This window comes from Prionailurus bengalensis, chromosome B4 (assembly GCF_016509475.1).
Source record: "Prionailurus bengalensis isolate Pbe53 chromosome B4, Fcat_Pben_1.1_paternal_pri, whole genome shotgun sequence".
Taxonomy (NCBI): Eukaryota; Metazoa; Chordata; class Mammalia; order Carnivora; family Felidae; genus Prionailurus; species Prionailurus bengalensis.
Genome location: NC_057358.1, coordinates 122,256,910 through 122,279,434, shown reverse-complemented (window position 1 = coordinate 122,279,434; position 22,525 = coordinate 122,256,910). Strand labels below are relative to the sequence as shown.

The 22,525-nt window shown below is 41.8% G+C and overlaps 1 protein-coding gene across 2 annotated transcripts in view; it reads right to left on the bottom strand.

The window, feature by feature from the left end:
- DRAM1 (DNA damage regulated autophagy modulator 1) overlaps positions 1 to 22,355 on the bottom strand; it is a 41,893-nt gene extending 19,538 nt beyond the window's left edge. For both annotated transcript variants that reach the window (XR_006294476.1, XM_043562334.1), the window contains exons 1-2: positions 20,263 to 22,355; positions 2,083 to 2,150 (exon numbers count right to left, since the gene is read on the bottom strand). Coding sequence is in view for 1 of the 2 variants with exons in the window: in XM_043562334.1 (XP_043418269.1) it covers positions 2,083 to 2,150; positions 20,263 to 20,963 (769 nt within the window). In the remaining variant the exon portion in view is untranslated. The remainder of the gene's footprint in view (positions 1 to 2,082; positions 2,151 to 20,262) is intronic.
- Between the last annotated feature and the right edge of the window lie 170 nt (positions 22,356 to 22,525).

The following is a 22,525-nucleotide window of genomic DNA, read 5'->3' as shown; positions in this document are numbered from 1 at the left end:
TATTGTTACAGAGAGTAATGTCACAATAACATATAATCTCTGGAGCACCTGAGTGGCTCAGTCGGTTGGGCTTGGGCGGGCGTCTGACCCTTGGTTTTAGCTCAAGTCATGGTCTCCCAGCTTCATGGGTTCAAGCCCTTGTGGGGCTCTGGGCTGGCAGTGCTGAGCCTGCTTGGGATTCTCTCTCTCTTTCTCTCTCTCTCTCTCTCTCTCTCTCTGACCACCCCCCCCCCCCCACTCGTGCTGTCTCTGTCTCTCTCAAAATAAATAAACTTTACTATACATGAGTTCCATAACAGCAGGGTCCTTGTCTTTCTGCTGCTGGGGCCCTAGCACTAAGCATAAGCACAGAGCCTACCACAGTGTAGGCACTTATTAAATGAATGTTGAATACATGGACAGCTATCAAAATTTTAGATCTGTAATAACTTTTACTCAACAAATTTACCTTATAGAAGATCTTACATCAATATGCAAAGATGTATTAAAAATAATATTCACTTGAGCATTGTAAATTGCAAAGTCAGAAATAGCCTAAATGCTTAACAAGAGGGGACTGATTAAATAAGCTATAATATACCCATGAGAGGGGGTATCATGCATGTGTTAAAAGAACAAAGTAGATTTCAACATACTGACATGGTGTGATGGTCATTTTTTTTTTTTGCTGAAATTTAAAAAGCAGGCTAAAAGCTCATCATTTATCATAGACTATTGTAAGTGAAGATGTTCATGACAGATTCTGCCTTGTCTAGAAGCAAAAGGCCATATTTATTGCTAGCCAGTGATGAAATAATCTCTCTATCTTCTAAATCTGGACTCTAGGCAAGGATGGCATAAAAGGACACTGAGATTGGTTGACTCCTATTTCTACACTCCCCTCGCTCACCTCCAAAACCTCGGGATGAGAACACGACAAATGAATGACACGTGAAACTTTATACCAAGTAAGATGAACAAATTCCAAAAATGCCAAGTCAATAGGGTTCCCCCATGCCTCTGCCCTTTCCCACCCTGCACCAGTAGAGAAGGGTAGAAAGTATTGGTTACATGATAGGCCCCTGACAAACACCTGATTGTTCCAGGAGGTAAGGGCTTATGAAAGGACTAGGAGAAAGAGCCCCCATCTTACATCTATACACCCAGATTTCCCCATGGTAGATTAAGTTTTTTAGTCATTATATTGATTGGTTCATGAGAGGCTTGTATCCTATCAACTGTATCTATCTATCAAATGCATTGTATCCTATTCTCAGTTGCATTTGAGGAACTGAAAGGAACAATCATACCTGAGTTGGAGACAAAGTGTTGTCTGTTTCATCTTTTTTCCTTTTCTCTTACGGGTCAGACAACACCTTTGTCAGGGGTTCCCAAGCTATAGTAAATATCCAAGTCCCCTAGAGTGCTTGACCACCATGCTGATTCTTCAGCCCACTCCCACAGGTTCTGACTGAGTAGATCTGCATTTTTCCCTGGGAACATGCATTCTAACTGGCATCCCAGATGATCTTCAGGTAAGTGGCTTTCAGTACCCACTCGGAGAAACATTAGCTTGTACACTAGGTGCTTTGGCTTTCACAAATGCTTGGGATACGAATCACAAATTTATAAACAAATTACATTTAAAATTCATTTCAAAATCCTGTGGCACATTACTAGATGAAGTGAAGAATCGTTCTATAAATGAGGCCAAAAATAACTTTCCAGTCATTTTAAGTTTCTCAAAGTAGAACAAAATTCTAGTTGCAAAGCTTGTACTTTAAAAAAAATTATACACACCAAGAGAGAACCCTAATGTAAACTATGGACTTTGGGGGATAATGATGTGTCAATGTAGGTTCATCAATTGTAACCAACGTACAACTCTTTTCAGGGATGGTCATAGTGGGGGAGGCCACAGGGTGGGAGGCAAGGCATATATGAGAAATCCCTACCTTTTGCTCAGTTTTGCTGTGAATCTAAAATTGTTCTAAAAAATTAAGTCTGCTAAAAAAAAAACAAAAAATTATATACAAACTGTAAATGACACATTTTACTTCACTTGAGACTGTGAATTTCTCATAAGAATTATTGCATACTTACCAAGAAATGCAGAGAAGTTTATCATAAATCCAAAAATACCACTTTCTGGAGGTGTTGTTCCTGTATCACTGACAAAGAGAAATTTCTGAATTATTAAAAAGGAATTCTGTTCAGACCACGTAATTGGCAGGTTTTATAGGGTGTTTCTTCTGGGTGTTCAGCCACCTTGAATTCCAAAGACTTGGTCTAATTTTGCTCTAAAGTATTCTCATTTTGGCTCTGAAAAATCTAAAACTCATTTTTCTACCTTGAGAGATTACATTTAATTTTTTCCCATCATGGGGCGCCTGGGTGGCTCAGTCGGTTAAGCGTCCAACTTCGGCTCAGGTCATGATCTCGCGGTTTGTGAGTTCGAGCCCCACATCGGGCTCTGTGCTGACAGCTCCGAGCCTGGAGCCTGCTTTGGATTCTGTGTTTCTTCCTCTCTCTGCCTCTCCCCTGCTCATGCTCTGTCTCTCTCTGTCTCTCAATAATAAATAAAAACGGTAAAAAAAAATTTTTTAAGTAATTTTTTCCGATCATAAAAAACTAGGAAATACTGGGGCACCTGCATGGCTCAGTTGGTTAAGCATCCAGCTTCAGCTCAGGTCATGATCTTGCAGTTCATGAGTTCGAGCCCTGCATTGAGCTATCTCTTATCAGCACAGAGCCAGCTTTGAATCCTCTCTCTGCCCCTATCCCCCTCTCTCTCAAAAATAAATAAATATTTTTTTTTTAAAGCTAGAAAATGTTTAAAGTCAATGGTAGTGATGTTTCTCAATAAACTTGATGTGTGTTCATTCTCAATAAGAATTGAATGTGACTATTTTGGGAAAAAGAAATCTAAAATCAAGTTTGAAAAATCGATTTGGATTGTAACTATACATAAACACATCATGTACATTTTTTTAACAATTTGATTTATCCACAAGAGTTTACACTGCTGAAAACAGAATGGTGGAAAGCTGAGCAATATCATTGATACCTATTAGAACCTTATGGAAACAATAGGCATCAAGAATATATTAATTGTGATAAAGTATTTCAATAAAAAATAGTTTCTATAAGACATTTTTCTGGTGCAATCAATTAATCAATTAAATAAGCTGGAAAAAAATAATGATCTGGAAAGTAGCATTTGAACGTGTTCTGTTTTCTATTCATTCATGCCAAAGTTTACATTTTTACATTGTCAAGCTGCTCCCATAAAGCAACAGTTTAAAACTGATGGCAAAAGAGTTCCCAGCATGAAACAATTCATACCAGTTTTAAGTGTTTCCGTGTTTTAAAACAGCTCTGAAATATAAGTACTGAAAAACTGATCATGTTGAAAGGCACACTTCAAATTATTTGAGAAATCCCACAAGAAGCCCACGTGTGCAGAAGGCAGCAGGAATCTAAGTTTTGTGCACACTTAATATTTGGAGAGTATAAAGAGGCTAATACTCCCCCTTACAACAAATACTTCTATTCCTAATGATTTCAATCTCAGTGCCACTTGCACCTGTAGGAATCTGGAGGGTTTAGAATCTAACGTTGCCATTTAAATAACCATTTTTCTCCCCAAAGGAATGCTGAGGCAGAGAACACTGCACCATGTGTGGGACGTCCCTCTGAGCACGACAAAGTGGGTAAGAAAAGGGGACCGAACCTGTAATGGCAAGAAGGCAGAGACAGCTTATACCCTCTGGCAGCACTTTTGCCCAAAGATTAAATCTCATGTAGAAATCAAGCCTTCCGTCCTTGGCCTCAGGATCTAAAGAGGCAGCTTCCAGGTGAGTTATGCAAGAGTACTTGCGATCACAGACCTGAGAGAGTAAGCTGCCGCATGCCGGGAAGACTGCTTACTTGTGAAGAAAGGCAAGGAAATGGAGGAGTGAGGAAGATATTTATGAGGATAGGTAGCTGGTGGGAAGAAGGAGCCCTAACAGGAGATAAGTTGACCAGACTCTGGAACTATCTGTCCACTGACAGCAAACCAAGACATGTCAAGGGCCCAGATGTGCAATCCACATAACAGCGGACATGTGATCTGAAAGGTCAGAATTTCAAGGTGGTATTTTATTCTTATTCATTTGTACATTTAAAACCATACAGGCAGAATCAAAAGTGTTTTGTAAATAGCTATTCCATATGTATTTGTTGAATGAATGAATGACTATCAGTACTGGCAATAATAATAATAATAAAAAAAACCCAAACCTAATAAATACCACTTACTGAGCATTTACTATGGACCAAACATTGTTAGGTGTTTATTATATATCATTTCTTTTTATCCTCAAATCTTGAGGTGAGATTTTATGATTTTTTAAATGTTTATTTTTGAGAGAGACTGTGTAAGCAGGGGAGGGGCAGAGAGAGAGGGAGACAGAGGATCCAAGTAGGGTCCATGCTGTCAGCACAGAGCCCAATGTGGGGCTTGAACTCACAAACTGTGAGAGCATGATGTGAGTTGAAGTCAGATGCTTAACCAATTGAGCCACCCAGGTGACCCTTGAGGTAAGTCTTATTTCAACCCCATTTTACTAAGGAATAAACTGGTATTAGAGAGGTTACAGAACTTGTTCAAGGTCACAGAGTTATTAAGGAGAGGAATCTATATTCCAATTATTAAACACAAAACAATAGACCCAAAATGGAGTTGCTCATGCTAAGCCCCAAGTCACCAAACTGAGACTTATTTACAGTTTCAGCTCTCCTGGAAATGGAATCTTAAACCAGTCATTCAGGAATCATCTGAACAGCAAGTTGCATAATCTGCCTTATAAGACCCCTGTCTTCCCGTGTAAGGAAAGTAACCTTGCAATAACCAGTTGGCTTCTTGCCCAGTATAACTTCCTTGTTCCTGCTCCCTTCTGTCTATAAAAGTCTTTTATTTGTACAACTCCTCAGAGTTCCGTTTGTTTTTTGTTGTTGTTGTTGTTGTTGTTGTTGTTGTTGTTGTTTTCTAAATTAGGCTTCACACCTAGTATGGAGCCCAACTCGGGTCTTGAACTCATGACCCTGAGATCAAGACCTGTGCTGCAATCAACAGCCAGATAGCTCAACTATCTGAGCCACCAAGGCACCCTCTTAAATCTTCTTTCTGTCTGCTAGACTGGATGCTGCTTGATTCATGAATCCATGAATAAAGCTAATAAGATCTTTAAAATTTTGTTCAGTTAAATTTTGTTTTTAATACAATCCAGATATCTGACTCTTTGACTTCCCTGTCTCCCGTGTGCTCTAAAGCAGGCAAGGAATGAAGAAATTAGAAGGATTGGCAGTGGGGGTAGAGAATGAACACTGGTATGCTGGTAAATGTTTAACAACTTGCTCAGAGGGAGTCTGATTTGTAGCATAGGCCAATTTCCATGGTGTAAATACTGCCAACAAATCAAAGTTCAAGCTACCAAAATGTAGATTATTAAACATTGAACTGGGAAGAAATATACATGGTTGGCTCCCAGGAGCACATATCAGCTGGCTCCAGCACACCATGGGAATGAACCATGTTGGTAATGAAAAGAGATCATCATGCCCTTCTTGTACACCAGGAAAGTGTAAACTAGGCAAGAGCTCGTAATTCCTTACATACCATAATTGAATTGTTAAACATTTTTGACAAATATTTACTACCATAATTAATCTGATTTTCTTTCAGGATTACTGAGTCCACAGCACCTACCATCAATACGTGAGTATCAATGGGCCTACATTCCTAAACTTCGCACTACGACATAGGCAGTGACCATACTACAAAGACGGGAGTAAAATATTAATGCACTGCATTCATAACCATTGTTTGATTAAATGCAACCATCTTTAAAAATTTTTTTTATTTGGCTCCACAAACAACCATGAAATTTATCTGCTCATCAACAAAATATTTAAGGGACACATACTATGTGTTAGATACAATCTGAGTAACAAATTCCCCAATCTATCAGGTAAGAATGGTCAGTTTGTGATTTATTTCCCTTAAGTGACAAAGCGGTACCTAACTACATATGGTGAAATTTCACTCAAGATATTTCAAGAAAACTGTCTAAGCAGCAAACGAAAATGTGACAATTCTAGGAACTTTATTTTTTTAAGATTATTTATTTTGAGAGACAGAGAGAGAGTGAGGGGGCAGAGAGAGAGAGGGAGAAAGAGAGAATTCCAAGCAGGCTCCGCATCGTCAGCACGGAGCCCCACATGGGGCTTGAAGTCTTGAACCATGAGATTGTGTGTGACCTGAGCCGAAATCAAAAGCCAGACATTTAATCCACTGAGCCACCCAGGCACCCTGACATTTCTAAGAACTTTTAAAAATAAAAGCCAAATTAAACTACTTGGGACTACCCCAAAATAAAAAGCTCTTGCACAGCAAAGGAAACCATCAATAAACAACAAGGCGCCCTACTGAATGAGAGAAGATATTTGCAAATGATATATCCCATAAGGGGTTAATATTCCAAAATATATAAAGAACTTATACAAGTCAACACAAAAAAATAATAATAATCTGATTAAAACTGGGGACCTAAATAGACATTTTTCCAAAAAAGACATACAAATGAAAAATATGTTCAACATCACTCATAATCAGGGAAATTCAAATCAAAACACAATGAGAAATCACCCTACACCTGTAAGAAAGACTAGAATTAAAAAGAAATAACAAGTGTTAGTGAGGATGTAGAGAAAAGGGAACCCTCATGTACTGTTGGTGGGAATGTAAACTGGTGCAGCCATTGTGGAAAACAGTATGGAAGTTCCTCAAAAAATTAAAAATAGAATTACCATATAATTCAGCAATTTTACTACTGGGCATTTACCCAAAGAACATGAAAACACTAATTCAAAAAAATATATGCACCCTTATGTTTATCACAGCATTATTTACAATAGCCAAGATATGGAAGCAGTCCAAGTGTCCAACAATACAAGAATGGATAAAGATGTGGTACACACACACACACACACACACACACACAATGATGCAAAATGGAATGTTACTCAGCCATAAAAAAGAATGAGATTTTACCATTTGTAACAACATCGATGGACCTAGAAGCTTTAATGCTAAGTAAAATAAATAAAGGAAAGACAAATACCATATTATTTCATCCATATATGTTATTTAGGAAACCAAACAAACAAAGAAAAAAGAGACAAACAAAAACACAAACTTAACTACAGAGAGAAAACTGGTGGTTGCCAAAGGGAAGGAGGGTGAGGGAACGGGCAAAATAGATAAAAAGTACACTTATCTTGGTGATCACTGAGGAATGCACAGAATTGTTGAATCATTATATTGTACACCTGAAACTAATATAATACTGTATGTTAATTTTACTTTAATTAAAAAAAATAGTAGTGGTTGCCCATTATCATTAATAAAAATGAAAGGCTCTTTTACTTTATATTTTCTTTTTTTTTTTTAATGCTTATTTATTTTTGAGAGAGAGAGAGACAGACTGTGAATGGGGGAGGAGGATAGAGAGAGATGGAGACACAGAATCCAAAGCAGGCTCTAGGCTCTGAGCTGTCAGCAGAGTCCATTGTGGGGATCAGTCCCACGAACTGTGAGATCATGACCTGAGCCAAAGTCAGATGCTTAACCAACTGAGCCACCCAGGTGCCCCATCTTTCATTTTTAATTCTTACTCTTAATTAAATTTTCATGTTTTTAGGGACATTATCCAGTAAAATTTTAAAGGAATATACTTATTTGGTTTGTTCTTTTTAATTTTTTTTAATGTTTATTCAATTTTGAGAGAGACAGAGAGACAGAGTGCAAGCAGGGGAAGGGCAGAGAGAGAGGGAGACACAGAATCCAAAGCAGGCTCCAGGCTCCAAGCTGTCAGCACAGAGCCCAAAGTGGGGCTTGAACTCACAAACTGTAAGATCACGACCTGAGCTGAAGTTGGCCCGCTTAACCAACTGAGCCATCCATGCACCGCTAGGCTCTTTTACTTTAAAACGTTCTTTTAAGTCTTTCAGTCTCTGAGCTAATATGTGACATCATTAATAAATACTGCATCACATCTTCTGCCTGATATTGGAATCCAGATGAGTGTAACACCAAGGGGTACCAAGAGAAACTATGGGTAGACTCTTTTCATTTTTATTTTTTATTTTTTTAAGCTCAAACTAAATGATCTCATTGCACAAAGGCAGAGGTAGTGGTCAGCACAGCTATACTTGGGTACTGATTCAGGAAACTGGAGAATGAGTAAGAAGTGAAACCAACTGCCTCCCAACCCTACCTGATAGTCTCCCCACCCAATTCCCACCACATAGCCCTGTACCTCATGACTTAAGCAACAGAGTTCTGGCCCTGCCAGGTCCCAGCTCCTCCTCACATGCTTCCTTGTAAATGAGGCACTTCCTGGAAACTGCAACCAGGACAGAAAGTAATTGTTCATTTGCATGAGGCTTAGAAGCCGTTGAGGCTGTTGTGTGTAGCTGGTTGTTTCTAGATTAGGATTGTGTCTAAGTAATCAGTTTACATCTACATTTCCTGTATTTACATTTCTACAAATTAAGTTCACCATGGAAAATTCCAAGTTGTTTGTCTAATATCCTTCTCCAGACTAATTTATCATGCTATACCAGGGCGTAATCACTTGATGCTGAGAGGAGTGAAAACAATGCAAAGAAGACCTACATGATAATATAAGCCGAGCTACACTCCAAAGTCTGGAGTCACGGTTTATCTGGGGAACTGACATGCTGATAATGCACAAAATTATCTGCCCAGAAGGAGGTTTATTAAACTGCCCTAAAATTCTAGGCCCATTTTTGGTAAACTGATCAGGACTTAGAACCTGAAGACACTAAATGCACCAATAAAAAGGAGACCATACTTGTTTTATCTTCACAATATTTAAATATAACATTTGAAGGAAAGGAGTGTGATAATAAAGTCATTACATTTTATTAGATATTTTTAATTGTTAGGACTTTTAGCAGCTGTGTTTGCTCATGAATATTCTAGAGTGGGAGGCACCGTACAGCTATATTAACCATTTTTATTTTATTTATTTATTTTTAAAGATTTTATTTTAATTAATCTCTCTGCCCAACCCAGGGCTCGAACTTACAACCCTGAGATCATGAGTCACGTGCTCTACGGATTAAGCCAGTCAGGTGCCCCTATATCAACCATTTTTAAACTCGAAAAGAATTTCCTACTCATAAAAGCAAACAACTTGCTCTCTTCTCACCCCACCCACATGCAAATTGTTCCCCTTTCTATTAATTGTTCACCCTCTTTGTTCACAACATTTTTTTTAATTGTTAAGTATCTCTTAGAGGTCAGGAATGGTGCCAGGTGATGGGGATACAAAGATGAAAAAACATAACTAACCTTCAAGAAGCTTATCAACTAACAAAAAATTCAAAGATACACTGATTTAACACAGAGTTACTGATTGCCTTCAACCCAACCGGCAATTTTGTAGGCATGGTGAATGTAGTGACAAATAAAACAGAAAAAGTCCCTCCTTCATGGAACTTACATTCTGTGGAAGGCAACAAAAATAGTCTAGGGTGGGGGTGCCTAGGTGACTCAGTGAGTTGAACATCCCACTCTTGATTTTGGCTCAGTTCATGATCCCAAGATTGAGGGATCGAATCCTGTGTTGGCTTTATGCTGAGCATGGAGCCTGTTCAAGATTCTCTCCGTCTGCCCCCTCCCCCACTCCTCTCTCACACTCCCTCCCTCCCTCTCTCTCTCTCTCTCTTAAAACAAAGGCCGGGGTGGGGGGGGGGGCACCTGGGTGGCTCAGTCGGTTAAGCCTCCAACTTCAGCTCAGGTCATGATCTCACTGTTTGTGAGCTCGAGCCCTGCGTCGGGTTCTGTGCTGACAGCTCAGAGCATGGAGCCTACTTCAGATTCTGTGTCTCCCTCTCTCTCTGCCCCTCCCCTGCTCACACCTCTGTCTCTCTCCCAAATATAAATAAACATTAAAAAAATTTTTTTTTTAAATTGGGGCACCTGAGTGGCTCAGTTGGTTAAGCATCTGACTCTTGACCTCAGCTTAAGTCATGATCTCATGGTTCATGAGTTCAAGCCCCCAACTGGGCAGCACAGAACCTCTTGGGATTCTGTCTCCCTCTCTCTCTGCCCCTCCCCCACTTTCTCTCTCTCTCTCTCTCTCTCTCTCTCTCTCTCTCTCTCTCAATAAAAATAAACTTAAAAAAAATAGGTAAGATCTGTTTTAAAAAACTGTCCAGGGTGATGAATGCTATGAAGAAAAGGAAAGTTGGGTAAGAAAACTGAGAGAGAGTGGTGCTCTGCCTACTTGAGACAGAGTAATCTGAGAAGGCTACTTGAACAAAGGTCTGGATGAAATGGAATATTTGGGCCAGGAAATTTACAAGCAGATAAACAATAAAGTCAAAGGCCTTAAGGTGGCAATATGTCAGTAGCTGCAAGGAAGCGGGTGTGGCTGGAGGGGAGTGAGCAAGAACATGTGTGTATATGGGGGAGGGCATCACGGAGAGCCCCAGGGTCACGGTAAGGACTCTGACTGTTATTCTAAGTTGATGAGAAGCCATTGAGAGCTGAGCACAGGGAAGTGATATGAAGTTGATTGATGTTTTTAAAGGATGTTGTGAAAAGGCTGTAGAGAGGCAAGCATGGACCAAAGAGACCGTTAGAAAGCTATTTCAGTAGTTTGTCAAGAGATGACAAACTCTGGTCTGAGTGGCTCAGACCAGGATGGCAATGAAACCGGAGGTGATAAGACATCAGATTTGGGAAGTTTTCGGAGAGGAGTCTTTAGAAAACTACCCCTGCTTGTATTACAGCTACTAATATTACATAAGAAATTTTAAAATTAACATTTCCTCAGCACTCACACTCAGCCAGGCACATCTTGTTTGGTCTTCACAACTTCATAAGGAAAGTACTTATTATCTCCAACTTAAAGATGAGGAAGCTGAGTCTTAGAAAAGTAATTCATTCAAGGTCACATGGATAGTACATAGGAAAACCAAGCCATGCATCTAGAGCTGTCTAATTTCTTTAATTTTTTTTTTAGGTTTATTTATTTATTTTTGAGAGAGAGGCAGAGAGAGAGAGCAGGAGAGGGGCAGAGAGAGGGGGAGACAGAGAATCCCAAGAAGGCTCCACACTGTCAGCACGGAGCCCGATGTAGGGCTCAAACTCACAAACCGTGAGATGATGACCTGAGCTGAAACCAATAGTTGAACGCTTAACCAACTGAGCCACCCAGGTGCCCCTAGAGCTAATTTCAATGGACACAACTTAGGAACTCTACTCTGCTATGAATCTTATGTTAGAGAGAGAGAGATCACATGCATGCCTGCGCACAAATGGGAGAGGGACAGAGAGAGAGAGGGAGAGAGAGAATCTTAAGCAGACTCTGTGCTGTCAGTGCAGAGCCTGATGCAGGGTTCGATATCACAACTGTGAGATCATAACCTGAGCCGAAATCAAGAGTCAGATGATTCTTGATTGAGCCACCCAGGAGCCACCCAGGAGCCCCACTTACATTTCTTTTTATGAAAACCTATCGTTTCCATGTGAGTTTACGGTGCTGCATATCTACAGCCAGGTTTGCATCAGCTATTTCTTCTGGAGCCTTTAGTAAGTTATCCTTGGCATGCACTATGTCTACAATACATACACTTAATGGACTGAAATGTAATTACTGTCAGGTAAAGAGAAATGTTGAGTAGAGCACTCTCTATTTTTTTTTTTTTAATTTTTTTTTCAACGTTTTTTATTTATTTTTGGGACAGAGAGAGACAGAGCATGAACGGGGGAGGGGCAGAGAGAGAGGGAGACACAGAATCGGAAACAGGCTCCAGGCTCCGAGCCATCAGCCCAGAGCCCGACGCGGGGCTCGAACTCACGGACCGCGCCCGACGCGGGGCTCGAACTCACGGACCGCGAGATCGTGACCTGGCTGAAGTCGGACGCTTAACCGACTGCGCCACCCAGGCGCCCCTCTATTTTTTAAGTTGAAATTGAGACCTTACAAGCTGTCAGCCTTACAGAGGTCGGACTTCTGAGCAATACTTTACTGATGTTTTAGAAGTGAGAATAACAGAAGAAAAACATTCACAACTTTATTTTTCAATGAAAAAAAAAAAGAATTTTACGTCATCAAATGACAATGGAAAACTTAAACAGAGGAGAAATTACATATGTTTATAGTTGATTCAGAAGCTGAACAACACTGCATCCATCACCTCAATTAATTCTGGAGCTGTGAAAGTTTGGGATCTTCACTGTTCTTACTATGCTTAGGATTAACTAATTTGGGTAATGCTTTTTTGAAGAAAATGTGAAACTATAAGTTATCATTTCAAGGATGATACTTTTCTAGCTAAAAGTTTTCAATGGCAAGCCTGCTTTTTCATCCTCATGACACCATGGCCGAAAGATACTATGAAGTAATAATCACTCCACTGTAAAGACTCAAGTATCATTAACATCATGTCAGAATATGTGCCTTTATACACACAGACCTCATTATCTGATTATTTATTATCCCAGCCCCCATTATTGTGATTGAAATGGAAGCAAAAGTCACCATTGCTTGAAATTCAATGTAGTTAGCAAGCAAAAAAGCTACTTAGGCAAAAAGTCATCAAAAATTATGTGGGTAGAAATAAAAATTATGTGGATACTCACACACCACAAGTATATAAATGTATGTACATTTATTTGCATACCTGTTGACATAGGCCAAGACTGTTATGTGAATACCACTCCACTGTGTGTCTTCCTGGCATATGAGCCACATCTGCTATGAATCATTGCATTTCTAGCTATGGTCTCTTTAAAGTGGGAGGAGATCTTAAAGATACTTTTGAAGCAATTTGAGTGCAGAATCCGAAGGTTTTTTTTAATCGTTTTTTGTAAATCTTTACCTTTGTCATAAACACTACTAAACAGACTGTAATTTTTTGACAACTTATGTCTTTTGAATCTTCCCAAAGCATTCAACTGAGTTTTCTTAAAAATTAGAATTCTTTTGGGGCGCCTGGGTGGCTCAGTCGGTTAAGTGTCCGACTTTGGCTCAGGTCATGATCTCGCGGTTCGTGGGTTCGAGCCCCGTGTTGGGCTCTGTGCTGACAGCTCAGAGCCTGGAGCCTGCTTCGGATTCTGTGTCTCCCTGTCTCTCTCTGACCCTCCCCTGTTCATGCTCCATCTCTCTCTGTCTCTCAATAATAAATAAACATTAAAAAAATTTTTTTTAATTAGATTTCTTTTTTTTTGCATTTACAGACCAACAGTTTATATGGGTTGAGTTAAATCACACAATTACAATAATATATATTTTTTATTTATTTTATAAATAATATATAAAATATATATACTTATTTATATGTGTGTGAATACATATATATATACACACACACACATATATATCTGGCAAAACACATTTGGGAACAAACACAGCAGGTATTAAATAAGTATACAAAAAAACAGGTGAGAGAAGACAGCAAGACACCCAGAGAGTGGTCAGCACTGGGAAAGACTTTCAGGGACCAGTGGCTTCGGGTCAGTGTATTTTTCAGAGAATGAGGTGATCAGTTAACCCAGCAAGTTGATAGAGGTTGGTTAAGAAAACTTCTACTACAGGGGCACCTGGCTGGCTCAGTGGATAGAGTATGCAACTCTTGATCTCGGGGTTGTGAGTTTGAGACCCATGTTGTGTGTAGAGATTACCTACATAAATAAACATTTTTTTAAAAATTAAATTTAATAAAAAAAAGAAAACTTCTGCTATAATCACAAATAAGCCTACTACTTATAAAATTAGCCCTCAACCAAATGTCCCTTCCTACTTAACACTAGCATCTATCCATACTACTGTGGACTGGTTCCTTGATAATACTAATAATATTAAGTGCTTACAGAGAACTTTTGTTCTTGGGCCAGGGTGTTAATGAGTTCTAAGTGAGTTCACATGTTAATTTATGAGGGGGGTGCTATTATCAACCCAGAGAAAAGCAGAGGGAATTCAATTAACCAATCCAAGGTCCTATAGTTGGGACACATGGTGGAGTTGTATTCTAACCAAAGTTGCCTGCTCCAAAGTTGTTCCCTTACCCACCACGCTATGCTCCTTTCTCTGTATTATTATCAAATATAGTAAATATTCAACAGTGTAAGTCAAACTACACTTGCAAATCCTGTAAAACATGCAGAATTTCATGAAGTTGACAGAAATTGTGTTGGAGAACAGCTAGAACAGCAGCCCAAGTTAATGAACAGTGAGCACTGGCAGAATCAGTTAACAATTGAAGGGAAGCTGACAAGATTAACAGGCACAACTAAAGCAGGCCCATCTGGGGTAAATTATCTTGGTGGTCAACCAATATTTACTAAGCACCTACTACGTGTCCAACACTGTCATACATGGTAGGGAAGCAACAATGAACAAACTAAATCTCTACCCTCATGAAACATATTTTGTGTGAAAAACACAATAATCAAGATCAATTTCCTTACATGCAGATTAAGAATGGTCATTGGAAAAAAAAAAGAATGGTCATTGGGGAAACTGAAGTCATAAAACATTTCTACAAAAATGAACCTCTTCATATGTCCCTTCAAAAGACAAAAGTGAAATCAAGGACTTTATAACACACAATCATAAGACTATTCTTGGAAAAAGTATATATCATTCATTTAAAAAATCCACACCCGAATCATTTTAAGATTTTTGTTTATTATAAGAATTTTGTCCTTTCATTGTTTTGTTATTACAAAATGTATTCATTATAATGAATTTTGTTCATTATTAGAACTAGCACCTAACTGTGATTGTGACCTAAATTTTGTGATTGTTAACCAACTGAAAGGTAAAATAATTTCCCTAATTTTTAGATTCATTTTTGGAGTTAAATACCCAACCTCTTTTCCTTTGTTTACTATGCCATTTTGGTCTCCCTTTTAAGGTGACTTAATTCTAGGTGACCCGGTTTTCTGCCACAAACCCCTGAGTAGGTTTGTGGTCGTGACGAGGAACAATGGGAGTGGCCAAAGGCCACAATCTACTCAGCAAACAGTACTTGCACAAAAAGTGAGATTAGGTTAATAAAAAGCAACCAGGATGCAGAACTGGCAAAACTTTGAAAATAAAGAGCTAGAGAATACTCTGGAAGCATGAAACACAGGCCAAAGAAGATGTAAAAGAGAGTGGCTTGGGGCGGCACCTGGGTGGCTCAGTGGTTAAGCATCTGACTCTTGATATCAGCACAGGTCATGATCTCTCAGTCATGAAATTGAGCCAGGCTTCACACTGAGCATGGAGCCTGGTTGGGATTCCCTTTGCTTCTTTTTCTGCTCCTCCCCTGCTTGTCTTTCTTTCTCTCTCTCTCTCTCTCTCTCTCTCTCTCTCTCTCTCTCCCTCAAAATAAATAAACACTTAAAATAAAAAAATAAATAAAAGAAAGTGGCTTATTGGCTGGAAGGAATTAATATGTAAAGTTGATTCACGATAGCCTGCAAGATGTGGTTACAAAGGGAATGTAAGAAACTATAACAAATTAAGCATGATTGTGCTCAAGAATGTGGGTGTGGCCTTGTAAAAATTTAAACTAATCCTTTGAGGTTGACTTTAACTTGTCCTCAGTTTTGATATCTTTGCATTAATAGTTTCATAATACAGAAGCATTGCACTATGCTATTCCAGCTTGTTAAATTTAGTGGTTGTTTGAATCACATCTCTCTAATTCGATTTTCGGTAGGAAACCAAGCCATGTGGCTAAAAAATAAATACATAAGATAAGGCATGCCAGGTATGGGAATGTTATGTTTGGGAGAAACTGGGTAAAAGACACATGAGATCTTTCTGTATTATTGTTTTATTACTACATGGAAATCTCCATTTATCTCTAAATAAGAGGATTAATTTAAAAAGGGTGGCACAAGGTCTTATTCCCACTCTCTTTTCCAACTGCTAAACTAAGTGACCAGGACCTCCTCCCTCGATCATACACAAACCACTTTTATTAGCTTCTTTATGCAAGCAAATACAAACATACACTATTACTCCCTCCACCCTCTAACTTCTCTCACCCCCACCCCACTAATAGTGGCATATTTTGCTCTGCATCTTGCTTTTTTCCATGTAACAATGTATTGGAGATTTTTGCATACCAATGTATTAATTTAAAAAGAGTATTCTAGGGACGCCTGGGTAGCTCAGTCGGTTAAGCATCTGATTTCGGCTCAGGTCATGATCTCCTGGTTCGTGAGTTCAAGCCCCATGGGGGACACTGTGCTGACAGCCCTGAGCCTGGAGCCGGCTTCAGATTCTTTGTCTTCTCTCTCTTCCCCTTCCCTGCTCACGCTCTGTCTCTCTCTCTCTCAAAAAAAAAAAAAAAAAAAAAAAAAAAGATGAGGTGCCTGGGTGGCTCAGTCAGTTAGGTTAAGTGTCCGACTTTGGCTCAGGTCACGATCTCACGGTTCATGAGTTTGAGCCCCACATCAGGCTCTGTGCTGACAGCTCTGAGCCTGGAGCCTGCTTCAGATTCTGCGTCTCCCTCTCTCTCTGCTCCTCCCCCATTCACGCTCTGTCTCTCTCTCTCAAAAATAAATAAAATATAAAAACAAATTTAAAAAAATTAAGAAAAAAAAAGAGTATTCTATATAGAGAGGGCTTTCCTTTGAGGTATTCTTTGGATAAACCATATTTATTTAGCCAGTCCTCCCTGATGGAAATCTGCATTGCTTCATCCTTTTGTTATTAAAAGTAATGCTATAAGTACCCTTGCAGATATATTTTTGTCATCTTGATAGATGCCAAGTGCCTCCATAGAGACTGAATCTATTTACATTCCCACCAGCACATATGAAAGCCTGTTTCCCCTAAGTCTCACCAATATCAATACCAATGTTATCAAACATTTAGTTTTCCGCTGATCCAATCATGAAAAATGACATCAGTGAGTTTTAATTTGAATTTTTATCCCATTCATGAGGCTGAGCATCTTTCTATACGTCTAAGAATTATTTGCTCATTTGACCAATATGCTGAAGAATAACAATGTTACAAGAAGATTTGTGATGAGAAAGCTGAGTTTGAATGTCATATTGAAAAGGGGTCCTCCCAGGATCATGGTTCTTATTTAAAATGCAATGGCTCTTAAAGTGTTCAACGTTGTTAAGAAATTCCAGAACATCAGATTGGTTGAACAATGTCATCATGTAAAAGGGGATCATCCTGAATACATCCGTATCGCTGATCAATGACCAATGCCCTTATCATCCCTAAAGGGATATTGTCCTAGGGGAAAAAAATAACAATATCAATAGTGAATGCCCAAGAAATATGAATTCAACAAATATCAAAAGCCTTCATGGATCTTACATTCCACTGAGGGAAGACTGATAATCAAAGTTAAGGGGCACCTGGGTGGCTTAGTTAGTTAAGAGACCGACTCTTGATTTCAGTTCAGATCATGATCCCACCATTCATGAGTTTGAGCCCTGTAGCAGGTCAGCAGGGAGCTTGCTTGGGATTCTTTCTCTCCTTCTCTCTCTGCCCCTCCCTTGCTCATGCACGCACTTGCTCTCTCTCAAAATAAATAAACATTAAAAAAAATCAGTTAATCATATAGTTTGTTGCAAGATGATAGATGATGCTATGGTGAATAATTAGACTAGATGGGGGGATCAGCAACACTAGCGTGCAATTTTATTTTATTATTTTTTTTAATGTTTATTTCTTTTTGAGAGAGACAGCATGAGAGGGGAAGGGGCAGAGAGAGAGGGAGACAGAATTCGAAGCAGGCTCCAGGCTCTGAGCTGTCAGCACAGAGCCCGACGCGCGGCTCGAACTCACAAACTGAGAGACCATGACCTGAGCCAAAGTCAGATGCTTAACTGACTGAGTCACCCAGGCCCCCCACATGCAATTTTAAATAGGGCAATAGGCTTACCAATATTTGAACAGAGGAGGAGGTAAAGGAGAAAGCCTGACAGTACCTGGAGGAAGGTACTCCATCTGGCAGAGGAACAGTCAAGGCAAAGGTCATGAGGAGGTGGTGTGCCTGACATGATCAAGAGACAGGAAGGTGGGCCAGTGTGCTTGGAGGGAGGTGGAGGGAATGAGGGTAAGGCAAAACAGGGGACACAGACAGTAGAGATAAGTTATAGGAGATAAGATCGAACATTGCTAGGGCCAAATGGATAAATCTGGTGTTATTCCCATCACTTCTTGCTCTTAATCTAAATCTTGCCTTTGCCTCAATGACTTAGTTTTCTAGGAGGGACAGAGATGATCTAGTGCTCTAGCTGCTCAAGTAGGCAGGAGAGCAGACAACCTAAACCGCCCCCCACCCGCTGCCCCAGCACATATGGACAAGTGCTTTATAGGCTGTTGGCTCCGGCAACAAGGTGACTATCTTCAGCCTTTTTCTCCTGTAAACCTGCTTTTCCTGAAGGCTTCCTTTCCTTGTTGAATTTAACACCTGCTCTTTGGACTGTCTGTGATTTGAGCATCTCACAAGTGGTTCGCCTTGTCAGCTCATTTCCCCATTTCTTTTTTTTTTAATTTTTTTTTAATGTTTATTTCTTTTGAGACAGAGACAGACCATGAAGGGGGGAGGGGCAGAGAGAGAGGGAGACACAGAACCGGAAGCAGGCTCCAGGCTCTGAGCCACCAGCCCAGAGCCCGACGCGGGGCTCGAACTCACAGAACGTGAGATCGTGACCTGAGCTGAAGTCGGATGCTTAACCGACTGAGCCACCCAGGCGCCCCATCATTTCCCCATTTCTGAACGTCTTCCATTTCAAGTTCACCTTGGGGTGCTATGAATCACAACTACATCGGACATCTCCACAAAGACTCAAGCTCTGCCTCTCACCCCTTCACCAATAAGTACCAAATATTATCTGTTCCTGACCTTTATATCCAGGACAAACACAGCTACTATTTTCTCAATAAAAAGCATTGTAGGGAGAGAAACTCTTCCCTTTTACAGGAGTCCAAGAGGATCTATCCCACTTCAGAATCAAGAGAAACCAGACAATGCCATGTGGGACTGAGATGAGCCATGAGAAACCCAGTCCAGGTTTCCACAGGGTGCAAGGCCTGATGGGAAAGTCTCCTTGATGCATGGAACACTTCTTAAGTGGGCAAAACCACCGCTAACTGCAGATTTGCTTTTCTGTACTCGTCTCCACATTGCTTTCTTCTTTGCTTCAAACTCTAGTCTCCTCTTGCCTCACCTTCTTTGTTTCCCCTTCCTGGCCCACAAACATAACAGAACGTTGCTCACCACGCAGCATGGCTGCAGGAGGGAGAGGCCCTACAATCTCTATAACCATCAAGTGGTAACAAACCTTGGTTGTCACCAACTTTACTATTCCCTCACCAACCAATGCAGGTTACACCACTTGGATAAAGATGGATCCTTCTAATGTTTAAGGAATGCCCATTGCCATGGTCTAGGCACAGAGCTGGGAGGCATTTGAAAAGGATCAAGACCTCCTGGGCACCAACGAAGTGACCCTCAAGAAAGGTAGAGGCCAAAACTCACCAAAAAAAACCCCAAAACCAAAAAACAAACAACAAAAATGGTACAATGGCAACACAAAAGATGTCATAAGCTGCTGATAATTTGAGGGCTCTGACTTTGGGGGTGCAGTCCAAAGGGATCTTAGGCAGCTCCATCGAGAAATGCTTAAGCCTGACTCCCAAATCCTTGGAAGTGGCAACGTGCTGCTTTGGGCATGGGACGGACTTGGGCGTGAATTCCACTTTCATCATTTCTAACTGTGACATCAGTGTCATATTGATGATATTTCAACATCTGCTTAAACTTGGTTTCCTTGTATGAAAAATAGTCGGACATCCATCACGAGGATGCTGGGAAGGAAGTATGTGAGCCGTTTTAGCACACACCTGGATCTGCCTCTTACACACTCAATAAATGGCATCCATCAGGACCCATTCTTCCTTCAATACCGCCCAAGAAGCATCTTCCAGGGATTCTGTCCCACAGTCCGTCGGAAGTTCTACTGTCTGTCCTGGGCCCCTCCCGACGCCACTGGGTTCAGTGTTCAGGGTAAAGTCAGAACCGCCGGGCTCTGGTCCCGGCCGCCAGGAGCGCGCTCCCCCGCGTCGTCGAACCTGGGTCTGTCCGCGGGACGGCTGGGTCGGGACCCTTTCCGCCGCAACGACAACGCCGCCCTCTCTGCCCGGCCCCGGGCCCCCGCCGCCCAGCCCTCACCTGATGTAGGGTAGGAAGGGGTTGACGTGCCCCGAGAGCACCGCGACCACGTAGGAGATGATGAAGGCGGCGGACGACCAGGTCACCAGAAGAAAGGGCACGAAGGCCATTCCCCTCAGGAAGCACAGCATCGCGCCGCCGCCGCCGGGAGGGCGCTGCGCCCAGCGGGGCGCGGCGCGGGACGCGGGGCGCGGGAGTCGCGCACGTGCTGGCCCGCAGGCGGCGGCCGGACGGGAGGCTCCGCGACGGCGGGGCAGGCCCGGCCTCGGACGGAGGAAGGCGCGGAGAGCCCAGCGAGGCGGCGGGCGGCGAGGCGGCCGGCCGGGGGTGGGTGGGGCGCGGGCGGCCCGGGCTTGTTGCGAAACCGGTGAAGTCACAAACCGGCGGCCCCCGCGGGCTTGGAGGCGCGCGGCGACCTCCTCGCGGCGCCAGACTCCTTTCGCTTTTGGTTCGGACTCGGCGGGGGTCGGCGCGGGAGGGCGGGGATGCCCGGGGCCGTCCCAGCCGGCCCGGCCTCCGCAGCTCTTGAGCAACTCGGGAATAACGATCAGGTCCTCCCGGGCCCTCCTTCTTCCCTCGGGGTTTCCGGGATGCTGGGCCTCGAACCCCAGGGGCTTCCCCTCCGTGGTACGGCCACCTGCCCGTCGCGGGGGGGGGGGGGCGGGGAGAGCGTGGCCCCCGCGAGGCGACACCCACCCCATCCCGCGGCTGCTGCTGCTGCTGCCTGCAGGGGTCGGGTCAGAAGTACGGTGACGTTCGCCAACTCACGGGCACGGACGTGACACCCACCTGGATGCTGCCCACAAGGAAACCTAGAGCGTGGAAGGGCCCGTGGGAGTCCAGGTCGGACTGACTTCAAGCGGGGCCCGAAGCGGCGCCTTGTGCGTCACAGTTCTGCTTTCCCCTAGAGCAGACCTAGAGTGTTTCCTAGAAGTTAGATTTCCCTTTCCCCGCTGACGGATCAGGGTTAGCCCACGCTGGGAGCCATGACCTAAGATGAGTAATGGGGACCTCATACATTTCAAACACTGCGAAAAGAATTTGTGTCCTGTAGGCACTTGTGAGCCCTGGTGATTTTGAGGGATAGTTTATAGATTCTGAGCCCGGGGTCTGTGTCGGAGGTCATGGGGTCTCATGGGGACCAAACGTGGGGTCATTTCAGTCATATAAACGTTTCTTGGGTGCAAACCCTGCTAGGGGACAGGATGCAAAGATTAAATAGTACCATGGGGCCTAAGAGACTGACATCAAAATTAAATAAAATTACATGGAATATTACATAGAATATTTTTTAAAAAGGAAAAGAAGCATGTGCAGAACTGGCAGGCCAGCGCTCAGAAAGGTATTAGGGAAGTCTTCCTGACAGATGATGTTAGAGTTTTCGAAAGTAAAAGATTGCTAACCAGACAAAGAAAGGGGAGAGTAGCATTCCAGGCCGAGGAAGCAGTAAGAGAAAATGCGTAGGGTGGTGTTGCTTATATTTCTGGAACTAGAAAAAGCACTCACATAAGTGTAAAGCAGAGAATGGAGAGGTGGGCAAAGAGGCCATCTCACAGGAGCCCTGGTAATTATTTTTATTTCACTTTTTGTTTTCATTTTTGCTTTGTGGTAGTGAGGAAATTACAGGAATATGGACAGCCCTGTATCTCAGATCATTGTGGCTGTGGGAGGAGTGACCACCACGTTGAATAAAACAGAGGCTTTAAATGAAGGCTTTTAAAAATCAGAAGAGCTGTCATCCATGGTAACCCCCCTTACATCCGCACCTTGGTTTCTGCTTTCTGTAAACCACTCTCTTCCCTGGTCTTCCTTCCCTTTCCCTATGCCCTCCTTTTCCCCCTACTCTACTACTGATTCATCTGATTTTTTTAATGTATATTTATTTTTTAATGTATATTTATTTATTTTGAGAGAGAGAGAGAGCACGAGCAGAGAAGGGACAGGGAAAGAGAGAATCCCAAGCAGGATCCATGCACCAGCATAGAGCCCACTGAAGGGCTCGATCCCACAACCGTGAGACCAAAATCAAGAGTCAGACACTCAACCTACTGAGCCACCCAGGCGCCCCTGATTCTCTGATTTTAAAATACCCTCCCTGAGGCAGAGAAATTATGACATTAAATATAACTCAACTGATCACCTTATCCTTTCGTTGCTTATGGTTGCTTAAGCAACCCAATTGGCTAGTCGTTGTTAATACAAACACAATAAGAATTGTCTGACAATAATAGTAATAGATATTTTGTTTTTTAAAATAAGTACG